This window comes from Myxine glutinosa, chromosome 13 (genome assembly GCF_964187855.1).
Source record: "Myxine glutinosa chromosome 13, kmMyxGlut1.1, whole genome shotgun sequence".
NCBI lineage: Eukaryota > Metazoa > Chordata > Myxini > Myxiniformes > Myxinidae > Myxine > Myxine glutinosa.
In genome coordinates, this window is record NC_136273.1 from 2,816,642 (window position 1) to 2,843,480 (window position 26,839).

The 26,839-nt window shown below is 41.0% G+C and overlaps 1 protein-coding gene across 2 annotated transcripts in view; it reads right to left on the reverse strand.

Moving 5' to 3' along the window:
- Positions 1 to 26,839, reverse strand: part of LOC137438506 (breast cancer anti-estrogen resistance protein 3 homolog) — a 253,752-nt gene that overhangs the window by 178,631 nt on the left and 48,282 nt on the right. For both annotated transcript variants that reach the window (XM_068133601.2, XM_068133602.2), the window contains exon 2: positions 16,493 to 16,614. In XM_068133601.2, coding sequence (XP_067989702.2) covers positions 16,493 to 16,597 — 105 coding nt within the window. In that variant the 5' untranslated portion in view covers positions 16,598 to 16,614. The remainder of the gene's footprint in view (positions 1 to 16,492; positions 16,615 to 26,839) is intronic.

The following is a 26,839-nucleotide window of genomic DNA, read 5'->3' on the forward strand; positions in this document are numbered from 1 at the left end:
ACGCCGGGCGAGCTGCCCCGGAGCGACTGAAGGCAGAGCGCGCTTGGCGCGCGAACATTCTTCTCCTCCATTTCCCCGTGTGAGTGAGTGGGCCCTGTGTCTGAGCAGGCGAGCTGCCCCGGAGCGACTGAAGGCAGAGCGCGCTTGGCGCGCGAACATTCTTCTCCTCCATTTCCCCGTGTGAGTGAGTGGGCCCTGTGTCTGGGAATTTAAGTTAAACTGGTTAAGCTTCTGCTCTGTGTCCCCTTTTCCTTCATCATTATCATTGTAAATAATGTTACGTGCTCCTCCCCAAACCCCGGTCACGGTGTACCTCCGAGCCCCGAAAAGAGTCACGGCAGAAAGGTGTGTTATTCTGTGTGTCAATGACCAATGGTGAAACCACACCAATTGTTACCAAAAATAAGTATTGTATTAAGGTCACACAAGAATAACAGCACAAGAACAATATTAATCAATTGTCCAACAAATATTATATCATTCCTATGATGGTACCATCAGTTTCTTACAATATAACTCACTGTGCTCCAAGTGAGCGAAAATAACATTCCCAAAGTCTCTGTCCCGGCACCAAGCCAAAGTTGATCCACGCTCCAGTAATCGCAAGAAAAATGTCGTATCGAGACCAGAATCCAGTTCGGCTGACAGTCACGCTGCCAAAGAGGCGCAAAGGTGCCCTCAAAAGGCGACTGGGAAATCACACCTTCGGGTATGAACGTTCAACAGCTCCCAAACGGAGAACCACAAATTCCAAATCGAAATCCACGTTACACACGCAAACCAGGCTAACGGCTGGGTGCGGTGAAATGGCTGGAGCGCAGTGAAAAGGCTGGAGCGATGCGAAATGGCGGGAGCGAGGCAAAATGACTGACGGGCCCGTACTGGAGGCGCACCTGCACTCCAACAACGATTCTCTTCGGAATCAACCGCAAAACCTGTCACGCAGGTTTATCTGTCACAGTGATCACAACTCTGTCGCAGGAATCCCTTTCCCAGGAAACCCAAAGTTCGCTCGTGACCCCCGTTCGCCAGCGTCTCCTCGAGACCTCAAAGCAGCTCGGCTTTTCTTCCCGACCTCACTTGCTCCGCTTTTTTGCTTCCTCCTCTTCTTCTTCCGGTTTCTTTTAAAACACTAATTTTTTTACCTTTTGAAAACAGTTATCTCCATTTCACTTAAACGATAACAATAATAGTACATGGAACCAAACATGCTTACAGTGGATGAAAACCACAACGACGGAAGTGACGAATCCGTAACAATTATAATAAATCATGTTCTTCCTCTGATTTGACCATCCTGTCCCTTCCATCCATTGGCTTCGCATGGTACGAATAAAACCGCTCGAATCGGGTTCCAATAAAAGTAACAGCACGAGTCACATGATACGCATACCGCTCGGGCGTACTCGATTAAGCGTGGCTTGTGCGAGGCTCGATCCCTGCCTTCGTGGCAGCATGGGTTAAAGGTACGTGCGAATTTGTCCCGATACCCTTTTCACGTTTGCCCGGAAGTGGCGATTCGGCCTCGCGGACCCGAAGACCCAGGGGGGAAAAAGGGGTTTAATCCCCCCTTTGTAACGGGAACGGGCTTCGGGAGATCCGCAACAATATATACACATGTCAATAACATACCAAATGTGCACACCAATACATTATACATTAGTAGCTCGTGCTGTTCACATGTCTTTATATATACACATGTCAATAACATACCAAATGTGCACACCAATACATTATACATTTGTAGGTGGTGCTGTTCACATGTGTTTGTATATACACATGTGAATAACATACCAAATGTGCACACCAAGACATTATACATTTGTAGGTGGTGCTGTTCACATGTGTTTATATATACACATGTCAATAACATACCAAATGTGCACACCAATACATTATACATTTGTAGGTGGTGCTGTTCACATGTGTTTATATATACACATGTCAATAACATACCAAATGTACTCACCACTGGCTCCTAGCGACTGCGTTCTTAACTAAATGGAGGGAGGCTAAGTTTGTTCAGGTCTGTAGTACTGATTGTTTCTTTGACTTGAGAGGTTTGTGCTGCAGAATTCTTCGTGAAGTTTGGCGACTCCCAAGAGCTGCTTTGCCGTGTGGATTCAAAAGAAGGAACAAAGAGCCGGTGAAGTTCCTCGCAACGCACGAACAAAAGCTCATCAATGGATGTAAAGGAAAAATGAACGTAAACGTGCTCTTCATCACAAGGCGATGAACAATTTTTTTTGGAAGGATCAAGGGTATAATGGATGCACAGTTGCTTCGTTTGCTTCAATTCTGTCCCTCTTCCACACTCACTACCTTAAAACGTCGTACGACAGCAAATCGAATGAGAGGCTCTTCAATTAGAACACGATTCAGTCTCTGGAACGTGACCACAATGGCTGTCATTCTTGATACAACTTTGAAGCTAAATAAGTTTCTCTTTCAGAAATAAAAATATAATTATCGAGCATTTTTTTAAAGTAGTCGGTAAGAAACGTCAATCGATATTCTGCAACAAATACCTAGCTCTTCCTCGAGCCTCACGCTGTGCAACAACAACAACAACATGCATTTTAAGGCCATTTTCCGTGCAAGAGTGGGGGTTAGCCTTGCTAACCATGACAATCTTCTCCATTTTGCCCTATTTTCTGCATCTCTCCTTGCTAACCCCCTTGCCCGCATTTTTTCTTCCACCATCTTTAGCCAAGTCTTTCTCAGTCTTCCCCGTCCTCTACTTCCTTCTACATTCATTTCCATCACTCTTCTCAACCAGTCACCTTCATCCTTCCTCAACACATGACCAAATCATCTCAACCTGTTCCTCTTCACAGCATCAATCACAGGCTCTATTCCCATCATCTTTCGCAATTCATCATTTGTCTTCCTCTCTCTCAACGATACTCCGCACATCCACCGAACCATTCGCATTTCCACCCTTTCCAGCCTTCGTTGCTGCTCTACGTTCATTACCCATGTCTCGCTCCCATAAATCATAACACTTCTCACACATGCAGCATACACCTTTCCCTTCAGCTTCAACGACACTCCCCTCCTCATCAGCACGCCACTCAGTTCCCGAAACTTCTTCCATGCACATCTCACTCGAGCAACCGTTGCCGAGTCTGATCCACCTTATCCATTCAGCATGTCTCCGAGGTAGCAAAATGTTTTCACACCTTCCAGCTTCACGCCGTCTCCAAGATCCAACTCAACATTTCCTCCATCTGTAGCTCCCTCTGTGCACACCTTACATTTGAATGTAGCTGCCACACTGGTTAATGACCCTCTCAGACCACTGCATTTTTGATTAACCCACTCAGCGCACATTGTACATTGAATGGAGTTCACTCCAACACCCTTCCTGCATACAGCACATGGCCACTTCCCAGTTCTTTCCACCTCACCACATGCTTTACCACTTCACATCACCTTCGTCTTTCCGATATTCACCTTCAGACCTTTTGTCTCCATGCATTCCTTCCACTTGTTCATCTTTTCCTTCAGTCCATCCATACTTTCCGCAATCAACACCAGCTCATCTGCAAACAACAACTCCCATGGAAAACCCTCCTTTATGTTCTGAGCCAGCACCTCCATCACAGCTACAAATAGTCGTGGACTTAGTACCGACCCCTGATGCACTCCCACCTTCACCTCAAACTCACCACTGTTCCCGTCCTTCGTCCTTACAGCTGTGCGCGCTCTTTTGTACATTGCCATCACTACTCTGATCAACCATTCCTCCATTCCTAACTTCCTCAATGCCCATGTCAATACTTCGCATGGAACCCAATCGAATGCTTTCTCCAGATCAACAAACCCAAGAAACAACTTCTTCCTCTTCTCCATGAACTTCTCCTGCAACTGCCTCACAATAAAGAGCACGTCTGCCGTTCCTCTTCCTGGCATAAATCCAAACTGCATTTCGTCGATCTTCACCTTCTTCCTTATCCTCCTCTCCAACACCCTTTCCAATACCTTCATTCCATGCTCCAATAACTTTATCGCTCGGTACGAGCCACACTCCAGGGGGTCACCTTTCCCCTTGTATGGAGGGACGAGGGTACTCAGTTCCCAAATCCACGAGAATGAGGCCTTCTTTCACCACCAGATTGCAGATCTCTGTCATTCTCTTCACACCCCAATTTCCTGCTGCCTTCAACATAACTCTCCCACAACTCCCGTCGGCCCTCCCGCTTTTCTACTCTTCATTGCTTTTATCGCTTCCTCAACTTCCTTCTCAGTTATCTTCACTGCCGGTCCTAAAACTGGGTTACTCTCTATGTTGCCATCCCATTCATTCTCTGTATTCAACAGCATTTCCATATATCTTTTCCATCTTCCTTTAATTCCATCTGGGTCCACAACGATTTGTCCCACTTCATCCTTCAAGCAACTCACCCCCATCACATCACACCTCTCTTTCGCTATCTGCTTTGCAATCCTGAATACTGCTCTCTGACCCTCTTCCGAATACAAGCGTTCTGCGAACATTTTCCGACATGCCTCCTGCGCCTTTGCTACCTCTTTCTTTGCAGCCTTCCTGGCTGCCTTATAACTTTCATGCTCTGCTTTTTCTGCTCCCGTACCCTTCGCCTTCTGCCATTCCTTGAACTTCTTCCTCTTCTCGTCAATCCTCTTTCCAACTTCATCATCCCACCACCATGTTTCCGATGGTCCTTTTGCCTCAGTGGTCCTTTTGTCCATCCACATACCTCACCAACGGCTCCCAACAGACTATCTTTCATTGACATCCAACCACGTTCAAGCTCAACCACATCATCCTCTACCCTACTCAGCCTCTCTTTTAATGCCTCCCTTACTGTCACCTCTTTCAACCTCCACACCTTCATTCTCGGTTGGTACTTCACCCGCCGAGTTTTCCTCGCACCTTTCACCCTTATGTCGCAGACAACCAAGTGGTGCTGTGAAACAGCCTCCTCCCCCGGGATCACCTTTGTGTCCCGAGGGTGCCTCCTATCTCGCCTACGCACCATCAGGTAGTCAACGGTTGTCGTCGACCCACCTGACGTGTATGTAACAAGCTTATTATCCCCTTTCTGGAACTGAGTATTACAAATCAACAAATCAGCTCCATCAGCAAACTCTAAAATCCTTTCACCTTCTCCATTTCTCACACCATATCCGTAACCCCCATGAACTCCCTCAAATACTCCTTCCGAAAAGTCCATTTAGGTCTCCTCCTACCACAAAAACTTCCTCATCTTTCACGTTTTCCATCAGCTTCTCTATCGCACACCAGAACTTGTCCTTCTCTTCATCGCTCCGACCAACCTGTGGAGCATATCCCGAGATGACGTTCACCAAGAGCTTTCCGATCATCATTTTCACCATCATCAACCTATCACTCACTCTAGTCACACTCACCACACTGTCTACAAACTCCTCAGAAAACAGGACACCAACACCATTCACGCCCTCCGGGCACCCTTGCCACACAAACTTGTATTTCTGTCCCTGCCTACCCTTCACCATTCTCACACCACTTCCCTTCCATCTCGTCTCTTGCACACAACATATGTCCACACTTCTTCTGACCAATACTTCCACAACTTCTCCTGATCTCCCTGTCATTGGGCCTACATTCCATGTCCCAAACCTCAGAAACCGATCTCCACTTCGGGCTGCACCCTGCCAATATGTAGTTGTAATTGTCATGGTTCTCTTTTTTTTTGAGGCAATGTTGTTATGGCCGGATGCCCTTCCTGACATCAACCCTCTTCGTCGCCTCTTATGACATGCAGGGATATGGTGTACCTATTCTAAACCAGGGTACACACCGGGAACGCTGTGCATCGAAAAAATAATATTTTAGGACAAATGAAGCAGTGATGTCTTGAAACATTTAATTCAGTGATCTTCAATTCAAGAGATAATTTCATACAGTGATCTTCAATTCAAGAAACAATTTTGTTCAGTGATCTTCAATTCAAGAGGCAATTTCATTCAGTGATCTTCAATTCAAGAGATAATTTTGTTCAGTGATCTTCAATTCAAGAGATAATTTTGTTCAGTGATCTTCAATTCAAGAGGCAATTTCATTCAGTGATCTTCAATTCAAGAGGCAATTTCATTCAGTGATCTTCAATTCAAGAGGCAATTTCATTCAGTGATCTTCAATTCAAGCGACAATTTCATTCAGTGATCTTCAATTCAAGAAACAATTTTGTTCAGTGATCTTCAATTCAAGAGGCAATTTCATTCAGTGATCTTCAATTCAAGAAACAATTTTGTTCAGTGATCTTCAATTCAAGAGACAATTTTGTTCAATGATCTTCAATTCAAGAGACAATTTCATTCAGTGATCTTCAATTCAAGAAACAATTTCATTCAGTGATCTTCAATTCAAGAAACAATTTCATTCAGTGATCTTCAATTCAAGAAACAATTTCATTCAGTGATCTTCAATTCAAGAAACAATTTTGTTCTCTGATCTTCAATTCAAGAAACAATTTTGTTCAGTGATCTTCAATTCAAGAGACAATTTCATTCAGTGATCTTCAATTCAAGAAACAATTTTGTTCAGTGATCTTCAATTCAAGAGACAATTTCATTCAGTGATCTTCAATTCAAGAGACAATTTTGTTCAATGATCTTCAATTCAAGAGACAATTTCATTCAGTGATCTTCAATTCAAGAGACAATTTTGTTCAGTGATCTTCAATTCAAGAGACAATTTCATTCAGTGATCTTCAATTCAAGAAACAATTTTGTTCAGTGATCTTCAATTCAAGAGACAATTTCATTCAGTGATCTTCAATTCAAGAAACAATTTCATTCAGTGATCTTCAATTCAAGAGACAATTTTGTTCAGTTATCTTCAATTCAAGAGACAATTTCATTCAGTGATCTTCAATTCAAGAGACAATTTCATTCAGTGATCTTCAATTCAAGAGACAATTTTGTTCAGTGATCTTCAATTCAAGAGACAATTTCATTCAGTGATCTTCAATTCAAGAGACAATTTCATTCAGCGATCTTCAATTCAAGAGACAATTTCATTCAGTGATCTTCAATTCAAGAGACAATTTTGTTCAGTGATCTTCAATTCAAGAGACAATTTTGTTCAATGATCTTCAATTCAAGAGACAATTTCATTCAGTGATCTTCAATTCAAGAGACAATTTTGTTCAGTGATCTTCAATTCAAGAAACAATTTTGTTCTCTGATCTTCACTTCAAGAGACAATTTCATTCAGTGATCTTCAATTCAAGAGACAATTTCATTCAGTGATCTTCAATTCAAGAGACAATTTTGTTCAGTGATCTTCAATTCAAGAGACAATTTCATTCAGTGATCTTCAATTCAAGAGACAATTTTGTTCAGTGATCTTCAATTCAAGAGACAATTTCATTCAGTGATCTTCAATTCAAGAGACAATTTCATTCAGTGATCTTCAATTCAAGAGACAATTTTGTTCAGTGATCTTCAATTCAAGAGACAATTTCATTCAGTGATCTTCAATTCAAGAGACAATTTCATTCAGTGATCTTCAATTCAAGAGACAATTTTGTTCAGTGATCTTCAATTCAAGAGACAATTTCATTCAGTGATTTTCAATTCAAGAGACAATTTTGTTCAGTGATCTTCAATTCAAGAGACAATTTCATTCAGCGATCTTCAATTCAAGAGACAATTTTGTTCAGTGATCTTCAATTCAAGAGGCAATTTCATTCAGTGATCTTCAATTCAAGAGACAATTTTGTTCAGTGATCTTCAATTCAAGAGGCAATTTCATTCAGCGATCTTCAATTCAAGAGACAATTTTGTTCAGTGATCTTCAATTCAAGAGGCAATTTCATTCAGCGATCTTCAATTCAAGAGACAATTTTGTTCAGTGATCTTCAATTCAAGAGGCAATTTCATTCAGCGATCTTCAATTCAAGAGACAATTTTGTTCAGTGATCTTCAATTCAAGAGACAATTTCATTCAGCGATCTTCAATTCAAGAGACAATTTTGTTCAGTGATCTTCAATTCAAGAGGCAATTTCATTCAGTGATCTTCAATTCAAGAGACAATTTTGTTCAGTGATCTTCAATTCAAGAGGCAATTTCATTCAGCGATCTTCAATTCAAGAGACAATTTTGTTCAGTGATCTTCAATTCAAGAGACAATTTCATTCAGCGATCTTCAATTCAAGAGACAATTTTGTTCAGTGATCTTCAATTCAAGAGGCAATTTCATTCAGCGATCTTCAATTCAAGAGACAATTTTGTTCAGTGATCTTCAATTCAAGAGACAATTTCATTCAGTGATCTTCAATTCAAGAAACAATTTTGTTCAGTGATCTTCAATTCAAGAGACAATTTCATTCAGTGATCTTCAATTCAAGAAACAATTTTGTTCAGTGATCTTCAATTCAAGAGACAATTTCATTCAGTGATCTTCAATTCAAGAAACAATTTTGTTCAATGATCTTCAATTCAAGAGACAATTTTGTTCAATGATCTTCAATTCAAGAAACAATTTTGTTCAATGATCTTCAATTCAAGAGACAATTTTGTTCAATGATCTTCAATTCAAGAGACAATTTTGTTCAATGATCTTCAATTCAAGAAACAATTTTGTTCAATGATCTTCAATTCAAGAGACAATTTCATTCAGTGATCTTCAATTCAAGAAACAATTTCATTCAGTGATCTTCAATTCAAGAAACAATTTTGTTCAGTGATCTTCAATTCAAGAGACAATTTTGTTCAGTGATCTTCAATTCAAGAGACAATTTTGTTCAATGATCTTCAATTCAAGAGACAATTTCATTCAGTGATCTTCAATTCAAGAGACAATTTCATTCAGTGATCTTCAATTCAAGAGACAATTTTGTTCAGTGATCTTCAATTCAAGAGACAATTTCATTCAGTGATCTTCAATTCAAGAGACAATTTCATTCAGTGATCTTCAATTCAAGAGACAATTTTGTTCAGTGATCTTCAATTCAAGAGACAATTTCATTCAGTGATCTTCAATTCAAGAAACAATTTTGTTCAGTGATCTTCAATTCAAGAGACAATTTTGTTCAGTGATCTTCAATTCAAGAGACAATTTCATTCAGTGATCTTCAATTCAAGAAACAATTTTGTTCAGTGATCTTCAATTCAAGAGACAATTTCATTCAGTGATCTTCAATTCAAGAGACAATTTCATTCAGTGATCTTCAATTCAAGAGACAATTTTGTTCAGTGATCTTCAATTCAAGAGACAATTTCATTCAGTGATCTTCAATTCAAGAGACAATTTCATTCAGTGATCTTCAATTCAAGAGACAATTTTGTTCAGTGATCTTCAATTCAAGAGACAATTTCATTCAGTGATCTTCAATTCAAGAAACAATTTCATTCAGTGATCTTCAATTCAAGAAACAATTTTGTTCAGTGATCTTCAATTCAAGAGACAATTTCATTCAGTGATCTTCAATTCAAGAAACAATTTTGTTCAGTGATCTTCAATTCAAGAGACAATTTTGTTCAATGATCTTCAATTCAAGAGACAATTTCATTCAGTGATCTTCAATTCAAGAGACAATTTCATTCAGTGATCTTCAATTCAAGAGACAATTTTGTTCAGTGATCTTCAATTCAAGAGACAATTTCATTCAGCGATCTTCAATTCAAGAGACAATTTCATTCAGTGATTTTCAATTCAAGAGACAATTTTGTTCTCTGATCTTCAATTCAAGAGACAATTTCATTCAACGATCTTCAATTCAAGAGACAATTTTGTTCTCTGATCTTCAATTCAAGAGACAATTTTGTTCAGTGATCTTCAATTCAAGAGACAATTTCATTCAGTGATCTTCAATTCAAGAGACAATTTTGTTCAATGATCTTCAATTCAAGAGACAATTTTGTTCAGTGATCTTCAATTCAAGAGACAATTTTGTTCAGTGATCTTCAATTCAAGAGACAATTTTGTTCAATGATCTTCAATTCAAGAGACAATTTCATTCAGTGATCTTCAATTCAAGAGACAATTTTGTTCAGTGATCTTCAATTCAAGAGACAATTTCATTCAGTGATCTTCAATTCAAGAAACAATTTTGTTCAGTGATCTTCAATTCAAGAAACAATTTCATTCAGTGATCTTCAATTCAAGAGACAATTTTGTTCAGTTATCTTCAATTCAAGAGACAATTTCATTCAGTGATCTTCAATTCAAGAGACAATTTCATTCAGTGATCTTCAATTCAAGAGACAATTTTGTTCAGTGATCTTCAATTCAAGAGACAATTTCATTCAGTGATCTTCAATTCAAGAGACAATTTCATTCAGCGATCTTCAATTCAAGAGACAATTTCATTCAGTGATTTTCAATTCAAGAGACAATTTTGTTCAGTGATCTTCAATTCAAGAGACAATTTTGTTCAGTGATCTTCAATTCAAGAGACAATTTTGTTCAGTGATCTTCAATTCAAGAGACAATTTCATTCAGTGATCTTCAATTCAAGAGACAATTTCATTCAGCGATCTTCAATTCAAGAGATAATTTCATTCAGTGATCTTCAATTCAAGAGATAATTTCATTCAGCGATCTTCAATTCAAGAGACAATTTCATTCAGCGATCTTCAATTCAAGAGATAATTTCATTCAGTGATCTTCAATTCAAGAAACAATTTTGTTCAGTGATCTTCAATTCAAGAGGCAATTTCATTCAGTGATCTTCAATTCAAGAAACAATTTTGTTCAGTGATCTTCAATTCAAGAGACAATTTCATTCAGTGATCTTCAATTCAAGAGACAATTTTGTTCAGTGATCTTCAATTCAAGAGACAATTTCATTCAGTGATCTTCAATTCAAGAGACAATTTCATTCAGCGATCTTCAATTCAAGAGACAATTTCATTCAGTGATTTTCAATTCAAGAGACAATTTTGTTCTCTGATCTTCAATTCAAGAGACAATTTCATTCAACGATCTTCAATTCAAGAGACAATTTTGTTCTCTGATCTTCAATTCAAGAGACAATTTTGTTCAGTGATCTTCAATTCAAGAGACAATTTCATTCAGTGATCTTCAATTCAAGAAACAATTTTGTTCAGTGATCTTCAATTCAAGAGACAATTTTGTTCAGTGATCTTCAATTCAAGAAACAATTTTGTTCAGTGATCTTCAATTCAAGAGACAATTTTGTTCAATGATCTTCAATTCAAGAGACAATTTTGTTCTCTGATCTTCAATTCAAGAGACAATTTTGTTCAGTGATCTTCAATTCAAGAAACAATTTTGTTCAGTGATCTTCAATTCAAGAGACAATTTTGTTCAATGATCTTCAATTCAAGAGACAATTTTGTTCAATGATCTTCAATTCAAGAAACAATTTTGTTCAATGATCTTCAATTCAAGAGACAATTTCATTCAGTGATCTTCAATTCAAGAAACAATTTCATTCAGTGATCTTCAATTCAAGAAACAATTTTGTTCAGTGATCTTCAATTCAAGAGACAATTTCATTCAGTGATCTTCAATTCAAGAAACAATTTTGTTCAGTGATCTTCAATTCAAGAGACAATTTTGTTCAATGATCTTCAATTCAAGAGACAATTTCATTCAGTGATCTTCAATTCAAGAGACAATTTCATTCAGTGATCTTCAATTCAAGAGACAATTTTGTTCAGTGATCTTCAATTCAAGAGACAATTTCATTCAGTGATCTTCAATTCAAGAGACAATTTCATTCAGCGATCTTCAATTCAAGAGACAATTTCATTCAGTGATTTTCAATTCAAGAGACAATTTTGTTCTCTGATCTTCAATTCAAGAGACAATTTCATTCAACGATCTTCAATTCAAGAGACAATTTTGTTCTCTGATCTTCAATTCAAGAGACAATTTTGTTCAGTGATCTTCAATTCAAGAGACAATTTCATTCAGTGATCTTCAATTCAAGAGACAATTTTGTTCAATGATCTTCAATTCAAGAGACAATTTTGTTCAGTGATCTTCAATTCAAGAGACAATTTCATTCAGCGATCTTCAATTCAAGAGACAATTTCATTCAGCGATCTTCAATTCAAGAAACAATTTCATTCAGCGATCTTCAATTCAAGAAACAATTTCATTCAGTGATCTTCAATTCAAGAAACAATTTCATTCAGCGATCTTCAATTCAAGAAACAATTTCATTCAGTGATCTTCAATTCAAAAGACAATCAATTTTTTAATGGGTGTGACCTACATATACAGAAAACCATTGAAATTTGTCGTACACCAAGTCTTCAAAAAACGAGCAGTTATGATTTTGAGCGTCATTCACGAACATCACAGAGCCGACGTCATGACCGACTCACAGCTAAGAGTATCAGCAACTTGTCCGAAACAGTCTGATGGGCATTGTGGTGCTGAGAAATGGCAACAGTGTAACTAACATATAGACAGGCAGTCAGACAAAGTTCAGGACATGTAGGAAGACAGAAAGAGACAGATAGAAGATGCCCAAGTACAGACTTGGCATTTAATATGGAATTTTTTTTCTTCTTGACTTGGGTTTACTTTCTGCACTCAGTATATCAATCTGGTGGGTTTCTTTTACCCTTCGGTGATGTCTTTGTTGAAAGAACCATGTCACTGATTGTCTTTCGCAGCAAGAAGTCAATAACAGGATTATATCACAGGTGGTGTGACAAAATGTAAGGACAGGTACATTTGACGATTGGCTTCACATTCGGGTATATAAGGGTTGTTGCGTTCTGTATTAGTGGAAAACAACTGCTGCACGTCTACAAAAGTTATTGCCGCTTCCTCTGGAGATGGTCCGTCAACTCGACAATGCTGTTTGTCATGGAGTGGTGGCTTTACGAAATTCTGGCATGAAACAGCGTGCTATTGCTCGGCAGTATGGCATCACTCAAGGTCAGGTGTCAAAGATCCTGAAACTAAATGCTCAGAGGGGTGTCCCTATTCCAATACCGAGGCCAGGACATCCACGCAGAACCACAAGGAGAGATGATCGCCAGCTGCACCAGTTAGTCTGCAATGGCCATACCAAGTCAGCTAATCGGCTGAGAGCTGAGTGGCAGCAACTGACAAATGTGCCTGTATCCAGAAGGCTAGTCAACCAACGACTGGTTCAAGCAGGCTATCGTGCCAGGCGTGCCCTGAGAAAGCCACGCCTGATCAGACAACACAGCCAGCGCGGATTGCAGTGGGTCAGAGAGCACCGTCAATGGCAGCCAGGACACTGGAATCACGTGACCTTCATTGACGAGTCTAGATTTCTAGTCTATCGTCAAGATGGCCGCGTCCGAGTGCGCATACAAGTGCATGAAGCCCACAACGAAGATTGTATAGTGCCAAGAGTCCAAGCTGGAGGTGGTGTGGTGACCATTTGGGCTGCTTTTCATGCAGGGGGCAAAACTAACCTGGTTGTTCTGAATGGAAACCTGCACCAGGTTCAGGTACAGGGTCATTCTGGAAGAAACGTTGCTTCCATTTGCTCGTGCAGCTTTTCGAGGAAACTTCGTCTTCCAAGATGACAATGCACGGCCTCATCGTGCTCGCACGATCCAACACTTTCTTGCTGACCGTGGTGTAGAGCATATGGAGTGTCCTGCCATGTCCCCGGATATGAATCCGATAGAGAACTTGTGGGCAGAATTAACGCGTCAAATCGACAACTTGGACCAGCAGGCTACCTCTGTGCGTGAATTGCAGCAGACTATTGTCACTGCATGGCAAGCGATTCCTGTCCAAACCTTGGCAAATCTCGTGAACAGGATGCCTCGACGTGTACGTGCTCTCCTGAATGCTCGTGGGGGTTACACGAAGTACTGAACTGTAATTTTACTGTCCGTAATCCCAGTCATAATTACCTTCGCAAAAGCGGAAGGTTATGTTTTGATCGCTGTGTATTTATTTGTATGTCTGTGTGTGTGTGTGTATGTTAATCGCATAACTCAAAAAGTATTCAACCGAATTGCATGAAATTTGGTGGGATGATTGGTTATTACACGGGACACATTTGATTAGATTTTGGGAGCAATCGGGTCAAAGGTCAAGGTCAAGGTCACGAAAAGGTCAAAATCGTATTTTTGTTGTTCTGTTCCCTACACCCCCATGCCAAGTACAGAACAGTAGCTGCGGCGAAGGTATGCGCTCTACCGAGTGCCCGTTCTAGTTTAGCTTTTGTTTTTGTTGAAATTTTTTTTGGCTAATGTACAAAATAAAGAGATACTTCTGGAAAACGTACAGAAGTTTAACACAGTACTGTCCGTGAATTGAGTTTGATATCAGTTTACATCACTTTCAAGGATCAATTTATTTGCTTCGAAATGTCGTATGTGGTTTTTGTTTCTTTTCAAGGTCACATTAACAAAATCTAGAATAATTTCAACACAATTCCAATGAACTTTTGGTTCTAAGTCATCTTGAAAAGTAAATTCACCCCCAAAAAATATATATTCCATATTAAATGCCAAGTCTGTATGCGCCTGATAATCTCTGTATTACTGAATGGAAGCAGAAGACCTTTGTAAATAAAGAGGCAGTGTCTGTCTCGAAAAGAAAGAGAGGTTTTAAGTTGTGACTTCTGATGGAATTCTTGTGTTTGGGGGAATAGTAAGGGTAGGATGGTTGGAAATAGGGGTCGGGCACCCTATCCGAGGCATCACTGCCATCATCGGCCTACGCGTACCACAACCGCCTCTTGTTCCAGGCAGGCCTCGTGCGAGATGTCCGTACGGACCTGAGTCTTGGCTGTCCTGGCAGCCGTGTCGGGGGGCTCTCCATCATGTCAGACACCATGTGCTAAATATCACAGCACCGTTCTGAAAATGGCATCTCAAGTGCTGGACACACGGTTATTACCGACGCATCTTCACAGCCGGCTTGGTATTTGGTACCGCAAAGGAAAGCTTCTGTTTATATCATCCAAATAATTGGGTTTCAGTGCAATTACAACAGCGGGTATGGTTATGGGTTAACAATAGGGCAACAATCGTGGTTACGTAAAATATTAGGTATTATGTACAGTTAGGCATCAGGAGAAAGTGAGTGTTCAGGTAGGGAAGAGGTTATGAGGTTTAATCAGGGGTGCCTGTTAAGGTAACAATTAGGATTAAGGATATAGTTGTGTGTAAGAATGAAAGGAAAAAATTGCAGGATGACAAATGACATTTCAATTGGACCACTTTAAGCATTACTCTGTAAAGTGAAAGAGCAGTGGAGGCCGGGGTGGAGTAAGGTAGGGTGGAGTAAGGTAGGCAGTTCAGAAACAGGACAGAGCGAAGAGTGACCGAGCAGCCCTGGCCTTGGAATTTATGATCCAGGATGGGTGCAAATGTCAGATTCCCTGCGACTGTAGTTTACAAAGCTCGACACGAGACAGGTATAGTGGTGACAGGAGCTTGCTGTGTTCCAGAACAAATGCCATTCGAGCCTGGCAGTCTGATCGGGGAGATGAGGCTCCTCCATTACTCAAAGAAATAGGGCCATGTATGAAAAAATGGAAATTGAACAGAATGCTTCCTGGATGTTCGGAGTCGAGAGATACTAAGGCCTCAAATATAATTAACATGCCTCCGTAACAGAGGATTTGGCCCAATATTACGAAGAGAAACTTTACTTGCAGAAAAAGGGCCTTCAGTAATGAGCCGATAGCACAACAATGCTGTTTAAAACAAGAAACACAGAAAGATAACGGAAGAAATTTACATCAGAACTGGAGGGATGTCCAGCAGGAAATACACCTATAGCAGTGGAAATGTCTGTAAAATTGTGCCGTCTTGTCAGGCCAGAGCGCAGGGGCCCCCGGGGGGCAGCCGTGTGCGAGTCCGGACGTGCCGCTTCACACCCTACCTCACCCTCACCGATGGCTCACAGGCGCCGCGGAAACTTAAAAGCCAAAGGAGAGAGGCGAGGGGACGCACGAAGGGATTATGGATGTCTGCAGCACGTGCGGCCTGAAACGGACAAGCCAATTTGGAGTTCTTGTCCACCCAGGTTGGTGTGGTGAACCACAGCTTTAGCCCCTGTGTCGCTGTGACGTTGAGTGGATGATGTTACTCAAACGTAGACTAATGTTTATCAGTGTGATTGCATACTTTGCCACACTACGAGTGCCTGGAATATACCTCTCGATATCCTTCAGCTTATACAGGTGGTACAATACAAAAACCACTTAAAACTCATGGAATTGGTGAATTTGTAGCAAAATGTGGCAATAACTTTAATCTCCTTCCCAAAGGGATATCATGTGGGCAAAAGGAATGCCAGTTAGAGATTGACTAGTCGCTCCAGATTTGATTTGCTGTCGCAGGAATAGGTATGAAGGGCATGCATGCTCACCTGAAGACCTTGTCTCAACAAATTTATTGAGCCTGAGTCACGAACAATTCATGCATAACACAACCCAAAGTACAACAGGCCCCGGTATTGCATTCCGAGCTTGAACAGTCTCTGGGCCACGCTGGAATTGCCTGCCAAATGTACAGGTATCAATAGAATGAGACGAAAAAAACCTTAAAACACACCTGTACTTTCTGGTAGGAGGAGGTGAGAAGAGATGAATACTCAGGAAGTCCCAGCTGTGCAAGCCAGCTGGACACACTCATGATCATTCCACCGTTTTGTGTCATTCACCACAAGAGTGAACCTGAGGATAGAATGGGTAAGAGTTCAGTGAATATGATGAGAGGAGTGCAGTGACAGGTAAACAAGAAGGGATTGTTAACATCTCTGCACATGACACAATCCAGGTGTGTACTTTAAATGATCCTTCATCACAGAGAGGTACATGGGACAGAACAAATTCATTTGTAAACTACTTGTCAGATTTTTAGAATAACTTTTCAGTGTTCAGGAGGAGAAGCCCTTGTTTGGAAAGCAGGTTTCACCAGATACCTGAGCTAATATGAGGTGAGCAAGGTGAGAATCTGGCAAACATACAGGCCTTGGGAGCAAGGTAGGTCAGTTAAGGCAGCAACAGTGAAAAGGTAAAAGGTCGATTCCATTAACGTGTAAACGATGACCCGAAAGAAAAATGGCGTTGAGACCACAAAGAGGAGAAAACTAGCTTACCAGCTCACACTTTGCAAGTTAGGCCATAATCAGGAAACAAATGAAAACAAGTTTACCAGCTCACACTTCACAAGTTAGGCCATAATCAGGAAACAAATGAAAACTGGCTTACCAGATCACACTTTCCAGGTTAGGCCATAATCAGGAAAAAAATGAAAACTAGCTTACCAGCTCACACTTCCCAGGTTAGGCCATAATCAAGAAACAAATGAAAACTAGCTTACCAGCTCACACTTTCCAGGTTAGGCCATAATCAAGAAACAAATGAAAACTAGCTTACCAGCTCACACTTTCCAGGTTAGGCCATAATCAAGAAACAAATGAAAACTGGCTTAGCAGCTCACACTTTGCAAGTTAGGCCATAATCAGGAAACAAATGAAAACTAGCTTACCAGCTCATACTTTCCAGGTTAGGCCATAATCAAGAAACAAATGAAAACTAGCTTACCAGCTCACACTTTGCAAGTTAGGCCATAATCAAGAAACAAATGAAAACTAGCTTACCAGCTCACACTTTGCAAGTTAGGCCATAATCAAGAAACAAATGAAAACTAGCTTACCAGCTCACACTTTCCAGGTTAGGTCATAATCAGGAAACAAATGAAAACTAGCTTACCAGCTCACACTTTCCAGGTTAGGTCATAATCAGGAAACAAATGAAAACTAGCTTACCAGCTCACACTTTGCAAGTTAGGCCATAATCAGGAAACAAATGAAAACTAGCTTACCAGCTCATACTTTCCAGGTTAGGCCATAATCAAGAAACAAATGAAAACTAGCTTACTAGCTCACACTTTCCAGGTTAGGTCATAATCAGGAAACAAATGAAAACTAGCTTACCAGCTCACACTTTCCAGGTTAGGTCATAATCAGGAAACAAATGAAAACTAGCTTACCAGCTCACAGTTTCCAGGTTAGGCCATAATCAGGAAACAAATGAAAACTAGCTTACCAGCTCACACTTTCCAGGTTAGGTCATAATCAGGAAACAAATGAAAACTAGCTTACCAGCTCACACTTTGCAAGTTAGGCCATAATCAGGAAACAAATGAAAACTAGTTTACCAGCTCACACTTTCCAGGTTAGGTCATAATCAGGAAACAAATGAAAACTAGTTTACCAGCTCATACTTTCCAGGTTAGGCCATAATCAGGAAACAAATGAAAACTAGTTTACCAGCTCACACTTTGCAAGTTAGGTCATAATCAGGAAACAAATGAAAACTAGTTTACCAGCTCACACTTTGCAAGTTAGGTCATAATCAGGAAACAAATGAAAACTAGTTTACCAGCTCACACTTTGCAAGTTAGGCCATAATCAGGAAACAAATGAAAACTAGTTTACCAGCTCACACTTTGCAAGTTAGGTCATAATCAGGAAACAAATGAAAACTAGCTTACCAGCTCACACTTTGCAAGTTAGGTCATAATCAGGAAACAAATGAAAACTAGCTTACCAGCTCACACTTTGCAAGTTAGGTCATAATCAGGAAACAAATGAAAACTAGCTTACCAGCTCACACTTTGCAAGTTAGGCCATCATCAGGAAACAAATGAAAACTAGCTTACCAGCTCACACTTTGCAAGTTAGGCCATAATCAGGAAACAAATGAAAACTAGCTTACCAGCTCACACTTCCCAGGTTAGGCCATAATCAAGAAACAAATGAAAACTAGCTTACCAGCTCACACTTTCCAGGTTAGGCCATAATCAGGAAACAAATGAAAACTAGCTTACCAGCTCACACTTTCCAGGTTAGGTCATAATCAGGAAACAAATGAAAACTAGCTTACCAGCTCACACTTTGCAAGTTAGGCCATAATCAGGAAACAAATGAAAACTAGTTTACCAGCTCACACTTTCCAGGTTAGGTCATAATCAGGAAACAAATGAAAACTAGTTTACCAGCTCATACTTTCCAGGTTAGGCCATAATCAGGAAACAAATGAAAACGAGTTTACCAGCTCACACTTTGCAAGTTAGGTCATAATCAGGAAACAAATGAAAACTAGCTTACCAGCTCACACTTTGCAAGTTGGCCATAATCAGGAAACAAATGAAAACTAGTTTACCAGCTCACACTTTGCAAGTTAGGTCATAATCAGGAAACAAATGAAAACTAGTTTACCAGCTCACACTTTGCAAGTTAGGCCATAATCAGGAAACAAATGAAAACTAGTTTACCAGCTCACACTTTGCAAGTTAGGTCATAATCAGGAAACAAATGAAAACTAGCTTACCAGCTCACACTTTGCAAGTTAGGTCATAATCAAGAAACAAATGAAAACTAGCTTACCAGCTCACACTTTGCAAGTTAGGCCATAATCAGGAAACAAATGAAAACTAGCTTACCAGCTCACACTTCCCAGGTTAGGCCATAATCAAGAAACAAATGAAAACTAGCTTACCAGCTCATACTTTCCAGGTTAGGTCATAATCAGGAAACAAATGAAAACTAGCTTACCAGCTCATACTTTCCAGGTTAGGCCATAATCAAGAAACAAATGAAAACTAGCTTACCAGCTCACACTTTCCAGGTTAGGTCATAATCAGGAAACAAATGAAAACTAGCTTACCAGCTCACACTTTCCAGGTTAGGTCATAATCAGGAAACAAATGAAAACTAGCTTACCAGCTCACAGTTTCCAGGTTAGGCCATAATCAGGAAGCAAATGAAAACTAGCTTACCAGCTCACACTTTCCAGGTTAGGTCATAATCAGGAAACAAATGAAAACTAGCTTACCAGCTCACACTTTGCAAGTTAGGCCATAATCAGGAAACAAATGAAAACTAGTTTACCAGCTCACACTTTCCAGGTTAGGTCATAATCAGGAAACAAATGAAAACTAGTTTACAAGCTCACACTTTCCAGGTTAGGTCATAATCAGGAAACCAATGAAAACTAGCTTACCAGCTCACACTTTCCAGGTTAGGTCATAATCAGGAAACAAATGAAAACTAGCTTACCAGCTCACACTTTCCAGGTTAGGCCATAATCAGGAAACAAATGAAAACTAGTTTACCAGCTCACACTTTCCAGGTTAGGCCATAATCAGGAAACAAATGAAAACGAGCTTACCAGCTCACAATTTGCAGGTTAGGCCATAATCAGGAAACAAATGAAAACTAGTTTACCAGCTCACACTTTCCAGGTTAGGCCATAATCAGGAAACAAATGAAAACTAGTTTACCAGCTCACACTTTCCAGGTTAGGCCATAATCAGGAAACAAATGAAAACTAGCTTACCAGCTCACACTTTCCAGGTTAGGCCATAATCAGGAAACAAATGAAAACTAGTTTACCAGCTCATACTTTCCAGGTTAGGCCATAGTCAAGAAACAAATGAAAACTAGTTTACCAGCTCACACTTTCCAGGTTAGGCCATAATCAGGAAACAAATGAAAACTAGTTTACCAGCTCACACTTTGCAAGTTAGGTCATAATCAGGAAACAAATGAAAACTAGCTTACCCGCTCACACTTTCCAGGTTAGGCCATAATGAGGAAACAAATGAAAACTAGCTTACCAGCTCACACTTTGCAAGTTAGGCCATAATCAGGAAACAAATGAAAACTCGTTTACCAGCTCACACTTTCCAGGTTAGGCCATAATCAGGAAACAAATGAAAACTAGTTTACCAGCTCACACTTTCCAGGTTAGGCCATAATCAGGAAACAAATGAAAACTAGCTTACCAGCTCATACTTTCCAGGTTAGGTCATAATCAGGAAACAAATGAAAACTAGCTTACCAGCTCACACTTTCCAGGTTAGGCCATAATGAGGAAACAAATGAAAACTAGCTTACCAGCTCACACTTTCCAGGTTAGGTCATAATCAGGAAACAAATGAAAACTAGCTTACCAGCTCACACTTCCCAGGTTAGGCCATAATCAAGAAACAAATGAAAACCAGCTTACCAGCTCATACTTTCCAGGTTAGGTCATAATCAGGAAACAAATGAAAACTAGCTTATCAGCTCACACTTTGCAAGTTAGGTCATAATCAGGAAACAAATGAAAACTAGCTTACCAGCTCACACTTTGCAAGTTAGGTCATAATCAGGAAACAAATGAAAACTAGCTTACCAGCTCACACTTTCCAGGTTAGGTCATAATCAGGAAACAAATGAAAACTAGCTTACCAGCTCACACTTTGCAAGTTAGGCCATAATCAGGAAACAAATGAAAACTAGCTTACCAGCTCATACTTTCCAGGTTAGGCCATAATCAAGAAACAAATGAAAACTAGCTTACCAGCTCACACTTTCCAGGTTAGGTCATAATCAGGAAACAAATGAAAACTAGCTTACCAGCTCACACTTTCCAGGTTAGGTCATAATCAGGAAACAAATGAAAACTAGCTTACCAGCTCACAGTTTCCAGGTTAGGCCATAATCAGGAAACAAATGAAAACTAGCTTACCCGCTCACAGTTTCCAGGTTAGGCCATAATCAGGAAACAAATGAAAACTAGCTTACCAGCTCACAGTTTCCAGGTTAGGTCATAATCAGGAAACAAATGAAAACTAGTTTACCAGCTCACACTTTGCAAGTTAGGCCATAATCAGGAAACAAATGAAAACTAGCTTACCAGCTCATACTTTCCAGGTTAGGCCATAATCAAGAAACAAATGAAAACTAGCTTACCAGCTCACACTTTCCAGGTTAGGTCATAATCAGGAAACAAATGAAAACTAGCTTACCAGCTCACACTTTCCAGGTTAGGTCATAATCAGGAAACAAATGAAAACTAGCTTACCAGCTCACAGTTTCCAGGTTAGGCCATAATCAGGAAACAAATGAAAACTAGCTTACCAGCTCACACTTTCCAGGTTAGGTCATAATCAGGAAACAAATGAAAACTAGCTTACCAGCTCACACTTTGCAAGTTAGGCCATAATCAAGAAACAAATGAAAACTAGTTTACCAGCTCACACTTTCCAGGTTAGGTCATAATCAGGAAACAAATGAAAACTAGTTTACCAGCTCACACTTTCCAGGTTAGGTCATAATCAGGAAACAAATGAAAACTAGCTTACCAGCTCACACTTTCCAGGTTAGGTCATAATCAGGAAACAAATGAAAACTAGCTTACCAGCTCACACTTTCCAGGTTAGGTCACAATCAGGAAACAAATGAAAACTAGCTTACCAGCTCATACTTTGCAGGTTAGGTCATAATCAGGAAACAAATGAAAACTAGCTTACCAGCTCACACTTTCCAGGTTAGGTCATAATCAGGAAACAAATGAAAACTAGTTTACCAGCTCAAACTTTCCAGGTTAGGTCATAATCAGGAAACAAATGAAAACTAGCTTACCAGCTCACACTTTCCAGGTTAGGTCATAATCAGGAAACAAATGAAAACTAGCTTACCAGCTCATACTTTCCAGGTTAGGTCATAATCAGGAAACAAATGAAAACTCGTTTACCAGCTCACACTTTCCAGGTTAGGCCATAATCAGGAAACAAATGAAAACTCGTTTACCAGCTCACACTTTCCAGGTTAGGTCATAATCAGGAAACAAATGAAAACTAGCTTACCAGCTTACACTTTCCAGGTTAGGCCATAATCAGGAAACAAATGAAAACTAGCTTACCCGCTCACACTTTCCAGGTTAGGCCATAATGAGGAAACAAATGAAAACTAGCTTACCAGCTTACACTTTCCAGGTTAGGCCATAATCAGGAATCAAATGAAAACTAGCTTACCAGCTCACACTTTCCAGATTAGGCCATAATCAGGAAACAAATGAAAACGAGATAGAGAGCGCACACCTCCACCATGCCGAACAGTTTACGTTTTGTATACATTGATATGCGGATCTGGATTCGGACCTGAACCAACATGGAATCGCCTTGTTCCTGTGTCATCTACATCGTTTTGTCATACCTCGTCCCAACACAACGTCTGGAAATATCGTGTCGTACACATTTATCGTTTTTGGGCCCGATCTCTCATAGTTGGCAAGCATTAGTTAAAATAAAAACAAAAACCTCTTGTTTCTGGAAGCAGATTAGGATCTTCACCCAAATATCAATTCGTCCTCGTCTCACACACAAAATTTCGTCGGAATCTGTCCACAACTTTTTGTTCACAGACAAACAGGCAGACTGGGGTTGAAACATAACCTCTGTCCACCTGTGGCGGAGCGAACCAAACAGCATTCAGTGTCTCCAGACTTGGGGATTTTGTATTTAACACGAACAACTACAAATCGAAGACCTTAACGTACAAATGAAGGATTAATCATTACCTGCACGGAGGTGGGCTCCGTGACACGTGGCGTACACCCTTCCGTGCCTGTATCTTATGTCTAAGTGTGCAAAAGGCACACAAACCATCGTGGGATTTCGTGCCGAGTCTCCATGATGAGCAGCACAGGTTTGTGTCCTCAGAATCGGATTAAATCGCTCAAATTCTTCAGCTTCCAGACGCAACCGTTTTACAACCTCCATCATGAGCAGTACCACCACCATTTTCATTCCCACCCCTCACCATCAACAACAGCGGCGTTAACCGCTGATCTCGATCTGACATCAGAATAATGGTAAGAAAGGGGAAGTGAAAAAGACTTAGAAATCCATGCGCCACAAATACAACAGGTTCTTGATTCAAGAAAACCGTCAGTATTTTGGTACAAAGTCATAAACTCTAAAGTTGTGTGAGAAGAACCTTTCACTTGAGGCTGTTTACCAGGAACATACCTGAAAAACGCATTGTATATGATCATGTATGATCAGTATGCACATTTCCTATGAACAGATTCAAGAAATGTCCAAGTTCAGCTTTAATGGACGTTGAGCGTCAAACAAAACCCACGAGGCGGATTTGGTCCAAGAGCTTTCCGTGTAAAATCAGAAGTTTCGTTTAAATCCTTTTCTACATCCCCCAAGACATAGACATCCCATTCAATTCCTGTCCTTAAATGCACAAAACAAGACGTCTTGGTAACGGTACGTTTTGCGATACCACCGCGATATTTTGCGCAAGCTTGGGACCAGGCACGTTGGGAATTTTAGAGATAGGCACGAAATCTGAACTTTGTGCCACCCGGGGAGGCATGTCGGTGAAACGTCGTATTTGTGCAGCCGCATGTTTACATAGTCAATGAACACGATGTGTGGTCGAGCGTTGTGATATTGTCGCGTCGGAGGCCCGGCTAACGCGGACGCGATGAGCCGGGGCTTTGCACGACCGCCGCGTGTTATGATATCGTCGCGTCGGAGGCCCGGCTAACGCGGACGCGATGAGCCGGGGCTTTGCACGACCGCCGCGTGTTATGATATTGTCGCGTCGGAGGCCCGGCTAACGCGGACGCGATGAGCCGGGGCTTTGCACGACCGCCACGTGTTATGATATTGTCGCGTCGGAGGCCCGGCTAACGCGGACGCGATGAGCCGGGGCTTTGCACGACCGCCGCGTGTTATGATATTGTCGCGTCGGAGGCCCGGCTAACGCGGACGCGATGAGCCGGGGCTTTGCACGACCGCCACGTGTTATGATATTGTCGCGTCGGAGGCCCGGCTAACGCGGACGCGATGAGCCGGGGCTTTGCACGACCGCCGCGTGTTATGATATTGTCGCGTCGGAGGCCCGGCTAACGCGGACGCCATGAGCCGGGGCTTTGCACGACCGCCACGTGTTATGATATTGTCGCGTCGGAGGCCCGGCTAACGCGGACGCGATGAGCCGGGGCTTTGCACGACCGCCACGTGTTATGATATTGTCGCGTCGGAGGCCCAGCTAACGCGGACGCGATGAGCCGGGGCTTTGCACGACCGCCGCGTGTTATGATATTGTCGCGTCGGAGGCCCGGCTAACGCGGACGCCATGAGCCGGGGCTTTGCACGACCGCCACGTGTTATGATATTGTCGCGTCGGAGGCCCGGCTAACGCGGACGCGATGAGCCGGGGCTTTGCACGACCGCCACGTGTTATGATATTGTCGCGTCGGAGGCCCGGCTAACGCGGACGCGATGAGCCGGGGCTTTGCACGACCGCCACGTGTTATGATATTGTCGCGTCGGAGGCCCGGCTAACGCGGACGCGATGAGCCGGGGCTTTGCACGACCGCCACGGATGACCGAAACGATGACAAATTTGCACTGCACTGCATTCACAGTTATAACTACTGTATTACGATTCCCCAAGGATCACCCGATAAAGAAATCACATTTGGTGGTTGGTCGCACGCGAAGGCACGAAAGTGGGAAAACGGACAGATCTAACCTAATATAGGAGCAAATCTAACACACGGTGTATACTATGTTTACCACATTCGTGGATCTATGGACCCCCCCCCCCCTTCTTCTTCTTCTACATAACAATATGCAGCTTCAAAATCCAGGGATTTTGTCCACCCTGTAAGTTTGGGTGGTTTGTCAACACAATAATGGAAACAGTTTTCAGAAGATGTTGAATATCAGGTATATTAAAGAGATTAACATCGACATTGAAACATAGCAATAAGGCAGCGAACATAATTAGACTTCTCGATGATAAGGATAGCAAGAGGTGAAACCCGAAGATACTTTTGGAGCCAGAACATACACTCTGGAATAATCGGTACTTGCAAAATGGAAGATTTTTCAAGTATATTGGTCGGTTGCGTTTGTGGTTGTGTTTGTCTGTTTGTCTGTTTGTCACCGGCCTACAGGTCACAATTCTAAACTGATCGTCACGAAACTTCATCAAGCAGTATATGTCGTCCAAATTGAGAAGCCTATTGATTTTGAGGTCAATGGTCATCTCGAGGGCAAATTTCTAAAATCGCCATTTTAAATCCGATTGACTTGAAAATTGAATAGCATTTGTATATTGTCACTAAATTGGGAAATGAACTATTTTTGAGGTCAAAAGGTCAAAGGTCAACTCGCGGGCAAACTTCCAAAATCATCAATTTTCATCTGAAAACCCATCAATTTTCATCCGATTGACTTGAAAATAGAACAGCATTTGTGTATTGCCTCACTGAATTGGGAAACCAACTATTGTTGAGGTCAAAAGGTCAAATGTCAACTCAAGGTCAAACTTCTAAAATAATCATTTTTCATCTGAAAAATCGTCACTTTTCATCCTGTTGACCCGAGCTTTGATCAAGATCGTAATTTTAAATCTTCATTAAATGGACAATTTGCTGTATCAATGGAAAAAACTTTCTGGGGATGGGGCGGGGGGAGGGGGGTGGGGGGCGGATTTTGCAAGTATCGTGCTCCGCATGACGTCTTCTTGTTTGTTTGTCATCGGCCTACAGGTCACAATTCTAAACCAATCGTCACGAAACTTCACCAAGTTGTATAGGTCGTCCAAATTGAAAAGCCTATTGATTTTGAGGTCAAAGGTCATCTGGAGGTCAAATTTCTAAAATCGCCATTTTAAATCTGATTGACTTGTACATTGAATAGCATTTGTATATTGAGACACTAACTTGGAAAGTGAACTATTTGAGGTCAAGAGGTCAAAGGTCAACTCAAGGTCAAATTTTCAACATCATCAATTTTCATCTAAAAAACCTGTCAATTTTCATCCGATTGACTTGGGAATTGAACAGCATTTGCATATCGAGTCAAGAAATAGGAAAACACACTTTTTTGAGGTGAAAAGGTCAAAGGTCAATTCAAGGTCAAACTTCCAAAATCATCAATTTTCATCTGAAAACCCATCAATTCTCATCCGATTGACTTGAAAATTGAACAGCATTCGTATAGTGCCTCACTGAATTGGGAAACCAGCTATTAAGGTCAAAAGGTCAAAGGTCAACTCAAGGTCAAACTTCTAAAATCATTTTTCATCTGAAA